Here is a 9,071-nt window from a genome sequence, read left to right as displayed (position 1 = left end):
ATTTTATAGAGCCATTAGTTTTATGGTGATCAACTAAGCAAACTAGTCAAGCAGAAGTAATGTCAAGTTGAGCCACATTTACTTTCTACTATTATTCATTATTAGATGATGGATGAGGGGAGAATATAAAATAAATGCCGTACACTGCAGTGCTGTCCAATAGAACTTTCTGTAGTGTCAATTTTCAACCTTTTTTTATTTCATGGTACACATAAACTATACTGAAATTCTGCAGCACACCAAAAATATTTATTTTGCCAATCTGACAAAAAAAATATATAATTTTGATTCATTCATACTGGATGGCTGTTGTGTTGGCTATTGTCTTTTTTTAATTTGACAATCTAAAGGAAAAGAGGTCAAGTCCCCTAAGTAGTCAGGTATTGCATGATTTATTGCTGTTGTTGGTTTTCAATTTTTATGTATTGATTTTTAGAGAGAGAGATACATTGATATGTTGTTCCACTTATCCATGTATCCATTCGTTGATTATCGCATGTGCTCCTACTGGGGATCAAACACAGTCTTGGTATATCACGACGATGCTCCAGCCAAGTGAGCCACCTGGCCATGGCTTTTTCTTTTTTCTTTTTCTTTAATTTTTATCTATTGATTTTTGAGAAAGAGAGAAAGGGTATTGCATGTGTTAAAAATTCTTGTGGCACACCGGTTGAAAATTGCTGCTCTCTAGTAATAGACTAGAAATTGTTTGGGGTAATACTAGCGATCATAATTGGCAAAAATTGTTGGAAAATGAAAAAGGGTTTTTTTGAGAGATCATCATCAGAAGAAAAATCATGGAATGATGCTAGAAAGAGATCTAAAGGCTCACAGCAGTTAAAAAGTAGAATGCTACAGAACAAAAATTTGAAGAATTGAAAGATTATTTTAAAAAATAATTAAGGCCCTGGGTGGTGTGGGTCAGTGGATTGAGCCTGTGAACCAAAGGTTTGCTAGTTCAATTCCCGGTCAGGGCACATGCCTGGGTTGTAGGCCAGGTCCCCAATTGGGGGCATGCCAGAAGCAACTGATTGATGTTTCTCTCTTCCTCCCTTCCCTTCTCTCTAAAAATAAATAAAATCTTTAAATAAAAACAGTGATTAAAACTTTATAACAAAATAAAAATTGTTCCCATGATTTCATCCTTTGACATTATGTTCATTTCTCAGGCTTTATAATCATTTAAAGCACCTGGCTAAGTTAATACTTATGGCTGAGGCCACAAATGGATGGTTTGGACTTTTGTGTGTGTTTCAGTGTTTTAAAATGTTTTATACACACTGTAGTTGCCAACTGATCTGTATTTATATGGGCATGATTCATATATGTATGGATTATATATACATACATAATCTTCCCTGAATATAAAAACCACTGTATAAAGCTTTTTCTTGAAAAGTCAGTAAATTGGCAATACCTTGTCATATTTCCATATGGCATGAGTTCTCCACATTGCCCTTACCTTCACCACTGAGGTCTTAAAACAAAAAAGTTGACTGCTCATATTCCATGTCTGATCCTTGCAGACTACTGCCTCATAACATCCTTATATTTCATTCTCTCTCAACCTGTTCGAAGGACTGGGGGATGGGGAGCTGGGTGTCAAAGGTGAAAGCCCCAGTCTAGGTTTAATATCCTGGGCCAGCTCAAAACAGAAGCTAGTGTTTTCAACTCTTAAGCCAACACTCTGGACCTTTAGTCATGTTTTCTTTCTCCAATAAAATAGGAAAGTTTAACTTCAAAGGAGTAAAACTATAATATACATGAAGTCTATTTAGTTTTAATATGAACTAGAAGTCAGGAAATGGTTCCATTTCTGTCTTATTCACTGGGTGGTTGAGATGTCCTTATGTGCCTTATACAGGGAAATCACTGCTTTAGTTCATAACAATTTGGGGAGATGGAGAGTCTATAGAAAATGGAAATGCTGTAATTTAGTTTGAACATTGAAACTTGTGTTTCTTTTTGTAGGCATTTTTTATGATTATTTACATATAAGCTGATAATTGCTGTACTCTATTGGTATACAAATTAGCAGAAATCATTATGTCTGTGCTGGTACTTCCAGCATAGACTTCACCACATTAACCAGTTCAGGGAAATCCATGTTCTGAAAGTGGCCACAGTCAGTGAATCTGTACAATTTGGCTTCCAACCTATCAGCCACTTCTTGTTGTTCCTTCCAAGGAAGGAAAGGATCATCAGTGGAGCCAAACTGTATAATGTGAGAGCAGTTGGCTTTGATCTTCTCCCACTGCCAGGGGCGGTTGAAGTACCCTATGGGGAAAAATATATGTAACCTATAAATGCCCATTGATAATTTCCATTCTAGCCATTCTAAAATATCTAGTGAAGACCATAGCAGAGACACACAATCAGAACCTAAGTGGTTTTCAAATCTATATGGCTTGATACTGTAGGTACTTGTGAAGGGGAAGTATATGACTCAAATAGGCCTCAAGGGTTCAATTCTAGAGTATGGATTAGAAATGGTCTATGACTTCTCAAAATGCCAAACATATCTAAAGATGGTTAGTAAATATTTTTCATGTGCTATTACATTTTTTAGCCTATCCAAAAGACAATGCTGTTTCATAACCTGAACAAGCAGCCCTGTGACTAGATGAGGGCTTTTTTGGGGGTTTCTACCTTCAGACTTACCACTTGCACGTTCATTTTCATCCCCCAAGTCTGATGTGTATGCAGACACTAATACAATCGCGTATACTTGATGTGTTTCTGCATACCTGGAGAGAAAAATTATATCAGCTGATATTTAATGTTAAATCTGGTCACCAAAAAGCCAGTTACCCGCCTGAAAACTAATTTGGTTTAGTTTACAGGAAGCATGTGCTGTATGCTGTTGAAGTTAAAATGAAAAATAGTAAGGAAACTACAGAATTACAAGCCCAATGGTTAATCACTTAAACTTGGTGACTTGGTGCGTTTTTACTCATTTTTTCAAGGTAGTCCATACCTCTTCTGCAGTCCTTTCCAAATAAACATAAAAAGTGTAATCATTTTCTTCAATACGTGCATTAATCTACCTTTAGTATGCATGAGTATTACTTGGTTAACATGTAGATTTCCAGACTCAGTCCCAGAACATGTATTCAGAAGGCTGGGATTGAGGCCCAGGAATCTGCATTTTAAGGCATGGCACCTCCCCAACCCAACCATATATTAAGAAACTGTACAATAGCAGAAATGTAACTTTTACCACACACTCCATGTTGTTATTCAGCCTGGCAAAGACAGAAGAAACCCAACCGTAACAGGTTTATTCACCCAGCTAAGTCCCTAACCCCTAGACTTTATAAACCTAAAGGAAGAGACTAAATGTTCTATGGAGAGCATCAGGTATATGTGTCTGTAAATCTGAAGGACAGGGATTAAGGAGAGAAGGAGTAACATCCTCTAACTGGTAACAAATATTTATTGAACACCTACCATATGCCAGACACTCTTCTGGGCACTGGGATTTTAGTGTCAGAGTGAACAAAGTCCACCCTCATGGATCTTACATTCTGTTGGCAGGAGACAGACAAGAAATAAACAGGATGTCAGATGGTGAAGAGTGATATAGATAATAAGGAGGATAAGATATAAAGTGAATAGGAGCCAGTAGGGTGGGGTTGCTGTTTCATATGGAGTGATTAGAAGGGCTCATTGAAATGCCCTGGCCATGTGGCTCAGTTGTTTGAAGTTCATCCTGATATGCCAAGGCTGTGGGTTTGATCCCTGTCAAGGTACATATAAAAGTCAACCAATGAATGCATAAATAGATGAAGCAACAAAAATCAATGTCTTTTATCTCTCATCTATAAATAAAAATTTAAGTATTAAAAAAAAAAAAAAGGCATCCCTGAAAGGGATCATTTGAGCAGAGCCTAAAGAGGAGGTAGAAAAAGCCATTTAAGTTATCTAGGGACAGAGAGTTCCAGGTAGAACAAGAGCAAGTACAGGCCTAAGGTAGGTGCACATTTGGCATGTTAAGGAATTGAAATTAGTCCTGTAAACCAGGCTGGGGGCAGTAAAGGTAGAGATGACATGGGAGCTGCTGGAAGCCTTGAAGGCTGAGTTTTTCTGAGGGGATTGGGCAGCTGCAGGGGTTGGAACCACTTAGGTTTTAAAAATATCACTGTCTCAGTAAAAGCAAAAGAAAAAAAATTTAAATCCACTAACCAACTTCTGGCCAAGATGGAGGCCTAGACTGACACGGTCCATTTCCCTCCACAACTAAGAAGGACTACAAGTACCACAAAACCATAAATAACCAGAAGTTCCAGAAAATAAAGCTACATGGAAGTCCAATGTATGAAGTTATAAACAAGTGGTGCTCATCTGGATGGGTAGGAGGGGCGAAGCCAGGGTGGAGAGGTCAAGCTGTGCTGGTGGCGGCAGCTGCACCAATGGGTAGCGGGACTGCGGTAAGCACAGACACCCATATTTAAGGGGAGGCAAAAAGCACCTCGGAGAAACCTTAGCTGCAGACCAGATCCTTCAGCTCGCGATTTCAGCGCCAGGGAAGGCAGACCCCCATTGCCTCGGACTGTGAGGTCCAGAGGGCGTGGCGACAGAGGAGGAGGCTCCTGGTCTCAGCAGAGAGTGAACGGCAGGAATCCATTTTAGACCCCCACCCACACACAAAGCGCCAGTGTGGTGAGAAGGGTCACCCAGTAGTGACGAATGCATGGGGCTCCGCCCCCTATAGCATAGGAGGTGTGACAGCCACATCCAGGAAACGAAGGTACTGTAAACACAAACTGTCAGGATGGCAGGGATCATGATAGAGATCCCAATCACGTAGCTGACCAGACAGCAAATACATGATTTATCAGACCAGCAGACAGATAATCTTTTTGAGGCTCAGGTCAGAGCTATAGTTATAAGACAGCTTACAGAACTAACAGCAGATCTAAATCAAGACGGGGAAGGAATGAAGGCTAGTCCTTCTGAAAAGGACGAAAATGCATACGAAACTAGTGGTGAGGGAAGGAAAACCAGGGATCAAATCAACAAATTGGAACAAAGGGAAGGAATAAACAGGCAACCAGTGCAGAAAGAGGAAACAAAAAGTGAGGAAAATGAGGCGAGGCTCAGAAGCCTCTGGGACAGCTATAAGTGAGTCAATATCTGAATTAGTGTTGCCAGAAGGTGAAAAAAACTAGAAATTGAAAAATTATGTGAAAAAATAATGAAGCAGAACTTCCCAAACTTGGGGGAGGAAATAGACTTACAGGCCCAGAAAGCACAGAGAGTTCCAAATAGACTGGACCCAGGGAGAACCACATCAAGACACATTATAATCAAAATGTCAAAAATTAAAGATAAAGAGAGAATCTTAAAAGCAGCAAGAGAGAAGAGAATTATGTACAAAGGGATCCCAATTAGACTATCAGCTGATTTCTCAAAGAAGACTACAGGCAAGAACAGACAGGCAGGAAATATTCAAAGTAATGAAAAGCAAAAACCTACAGACACGATTACTCTATCCAGTGAAACTGTCATTCAGAATAGAAAGGCAGAGAAAGTGCTTCCAGGACAAAGTAAAACTGAAGGAGTTCATTAGATCCAAACCACTGTTATATGAGATGTTAAAGGTACTTGTTTAGGAGAAGGAGGATCAAAACTATGAACATTAAAATGAAAACTGTATCGCAATGACCAACAACAGAAGCTAGGAAACTGAAACAAAGGCAAACTAAGTAGGCAATGAGAGTGGAAAAAGAATTATAGGTATGGGGAACATATTGGGGGAGGTCAGTGGGGAGGGGGAAAGAGGGGAAAGGGAGGGAGATGGTGCAGGAATTAAGAAACATAGGAGGGAATGGAGTAGCTAGGAAGATGTTGAGAAGAACTATATACACGACCAATGGTCATGGACTAAGGTGGATGTACAACTGGAGGGAGGAGGCGGCACAGGGTGGAGGGGAGCAGAGGGAAAAGAAATTGGGACAACTGTAACAGCATAATCAATAAACCATTAAAAAAAAATCTAACCAAACCAGGAAGGAATTAGGACAGATTACATTACCACTTTTGAGGTCTACACTGTTTCCTCTACAGTGGAAACTAGACATACACAAAGTATTTCCCAAACAAGCTTGGTTGGAACCCACACAGGAGGTTATAATTCAACAAGGATCACACCTCATGGCTGCAATGGCGCCAGAACTGTGGCCTATGATGATGGTCTTCTCATCACAATGCAGCTCCATCTCCATGAAGGGCAGCCAGATGCTCTCTCGAGCTGTAACTAAGGTTCAGGGTAAAGAAAAGAGTCTGTCACTTTGTATAAACAACCTTAGTCAAATGCTGGCCACGTTTCCAATAGATGACTACAGAGTATTCCACAACTTTCAAAATTTCAGGATCACAATGGGAGATGGGGCCATCTTAATTTAGCCAAAGATTTGCATGTTGCTGTTTGAAAGAATCAAATAGTAGTTCCGGTATGATTTTTTTTACCATTTTCTTCTAAGAAAATACTGAGAATATAATAAAAATAACTCTGAAGCTTTAAACTCTCCAACTTAAAATTAAAACAATATTGTCTCTCAAATTTGTACATAATTTTCTTTTCAAAACGGAAATGCCTGAGACAAGTCATAGCCAAACTCAGAACAAAAGTGACACTGTTATATTTTTAAATATTAGGATTTTATAGATGCTATAAAGTTTTATCCTTTCTCTGCCTCAACTGAAACACCCATAAATTTTGCTTGGAAGTATCTATTGATTTATAGAAGGGAAAATCAAGTTGCCTGCAAAGTTGAAAATTAAATTTTACCAAGTCCAAGTGCTCTTCTTGATCCTTATTAGATTTTTTTTTTTTTTTTTTTGTATTCACCCTCTTCCCCAAGTTACTTGCTATCATTCATTTTTAGGTACATACTCTCTTTGGCTGCTCTACCATGATATTCTTGTTCTCTGCCAGGAAAATGCAAGATCAAAATCCAATAAGATGAGGCTATTTAAAAACACTTTTAATACTCACTTGGGTCAGGCATGTTTTTAGCCAAACACAGGAAACCAGGTATCTATGACATGGGGGTGGGGAGAAGAAAGCTATAATAAGCAGGTTAATTACAGCTAAACCTTTGTTAATAAGAAATGAGACACCACCCTGGCTGGGTAGCTCAGTTGGTTAGAGTGTTGTCTGATACACCAAAGCTGTGGCTTCAATCCCTGGTTAGGGCACATACAAGAATCAACCAATGAATGCATAAATATGTGGAACAATAAATCAGTGTTTTTCCTTTCTTTTTCTTTCTCTTTCTCTCCCCCTCCGTTCTTTCCCCTCTCTCTAAAAATAAATATTTTTAAATAAAAATAAATAAATGAGATAATATGATCTTTATTCAATAGGTGTTTGCTTATGTTATGAACTTAAGTGGGTTAAACACTACAGGATTACATATGAATATACAGTCCCTCTAATAAACTTTACCTGTCTGTAGTTACATATCTAGCCAGTTCTGTAGGTCTCCATATAGAAAGACCTACATCTATAAGTGAATGTGTTTTAGACATACTGACCGCGAGCGAAACAGATTATGTGCCAGGGAGTAGGTAAAAGTGGTTACAGAAAGTTGGAGATCCCATCATCCTCTTGGACAGCTCCAGCCCTGACCTTTTTGGTTTGTACCTCCAGTCATGGTTTTTAGCCACAACTCAGGAATTTTATTCTGGAAACCTATTCTAGAGCTCTAGAGGACAACAATACAGAAGGCAATCTTATTGTGTGATTATGGAAGAGAGGTTAAAAAAAATCAAAATGCATAAGACAACCTACAGTAGAATACAATCTTCATAAAGCTCACAAAGAAGCCAGATTAAACAATGTTGTTTAAAGGATCTATACATAGGTTGCAAAAGTATTTTAATTTTAAAAAGAGGAGCAAATGAAAAAATTCAGAATGGCAGGGAAATGGGATGGGGATACACACAGATGGCTTCTATTGGTAATGTTCTGGATTTTAGTTTGGTGATCAGGTATTGATTACATTACAGTGATAACTTACATACATGTTACATATATCCTTTGTATATATTAATTAATATTACATGTTGAAATTTTAAAAAATCTGAGACAGGGAACAAAGAAGAGAGCTGTAAAACTATATAGGAAGCCCCAAATCTGAACTAACAGCTGACACGGGGGGGTGGGGGGGGGAGGTTGAGGCGGGGCAGTCGGTCTCTGTAATTCTAAGAGGTGGTGCCTTATACTCTAAAGACTAAGCCCAAGTCCTCCGGGCCTTTTTATCAAACTTCCGACCACTATTTCTAGACTTTAAAACAGGGCGGCAGAGGACAGGAACGAAATACACAGAGCTGGGCGTTGAGGAGGAATGGGGAGGCACACGTTCAAACTTCAGTCCTCTATCCCTTAGGTCCCCTGCTGCTCCAGGCTGATCTCCCAGAACAGCGAGGCGTGCTCTTACCTGTTCCAGCGTCTTCTTCACCCAGCCATACCAGCCGTGGGTGACCACATCCCCGCCTCCGTTACCGGGGACAATTACTGCCTTGCTAGGAGAAGCCATGAACACCGAAGTGTCCGAATAGCCGGTTGGGGCTTAGAGCCCAGAAGTGAGTCAGATGAGAAGCCTGCACTGCGGCATTCTGGGAATTGCAGTTCTAGGGCGCCATAGGACAGTTAATTCCCTGTGGCATTCCTTACTGCGCAGGACAGTCAAAATGAAACCTTGAGTGTTTACATCAAATGTAAATCATCTTTCACTTGCCTCTTACTAGCGCTTACATTCGTACCCGTCCCCCCAACCCCCCACCCCGTTATTGATATTTCCACAGCAAAGTGTGCTTTTAGTTCCAAACATGCAGAACACAGCCTATTTATTAGCTGAGGATTCCTGGAATCCATATCATTTTTCCTTTTGAATTCAAAATAGTTCTTAGTATAATAGTCTATATCAGCCTTGGTTGTTATTTTTTAATACTTTAAACGCGTCCTTTAAAGGATTTCACCATTGGTGTAGAAGAGCTCGTGAATAATATTAATACTTAAACTGATTCGGAGACCGGAGAAACTAGATACCAATGAAATGATT

The 9,071-nt window shown here is 39.5% G+C and overlaps 1 protein-coding gene across 3 annotated transcripts; it reads right to left on the bottom strand.

Moving 5' to 3' along the window:
- Positions 1–376: 376 nt before the first annotated feature.
- RBBP9 (RB binding protein 9, serine hydrolase) lies at positions 377–8,600 on the bottom strand. Of its 3 annotated transcripts, XM_090286003.1 has the most exons (6): positions 8,448–8,600; positions 7,001–7,043; positions 6,154–6,259; positions 2,662–2,747; positions 2,157–2,277; positions 377–606 (listed from the first exon to the last, which is right to left on the bottom strand). In XM_090286003.1, exons 1-6 carry the CDS (start codon positions 8,544–8,546, stop codon positions 603–605), a joined length of 459 nt encoding a protein of 152 aa, XP_090142129.1. In that variant the 5' UTR covers positions 8,547–8,600; the 3' UTR covers positions 377–602. The 3 variants fall into 3 exon arrangements, with proteins under 3 accessions (XP_090142129.1, XP_090142128.1, XP_090142130.1); XM_090286002.1 differs by having other exon boundaries at positions 377–2,277; XM_090286004.1 differs by lacking the exon at positions 2,157–2,277.
- Positions 8,601–9,071: the final 471 nt, after the last annotated feature.

The sequence above is a fragment of the Furipterus horrens genome, unplaced genomic scaffold, assembly GCF_987537825.1.
Source record: "Furipterus horrens unplaced genomic scaffold, mFurHor1.1.pri manual_scaffold_8, whole genome shotgun sequence".
Lineage (NCBI taxonomy): Eukaryota > Metazoa > Chordata > Mammalia > Chiroptera > Furipteridae > Furipterus > Furipterus horrens.
This window is presented reverse-complemented; position numbering and strand designations above follow the sequence as displayed.

Bases quoted from the DNA above. Each gene is read 5' to 3' on its own strand.
- RBBP9 (XM_090286002.1), bottom strand. From the start codon at position 8,546: ATGGCTTCTCCTAGCAAGGCAGTAATTGTCCCCGGTAACGGAGGCGGG. The intron at 6,260-7,000 runs GTGAGTATTAAA...CCTGAACCTTAG, and splicing joins TAAAAACATGCCTGACCCAA to TTACAGCTCGAGAGAGCATC. The intron at 2,278-2,661 runs GTAAGTCTGAAG...TTTTCCCCATAG, and splicing joins TGAAAATGAACGTGCAAGTG to GGTACTTCAACCGCCCCTGG.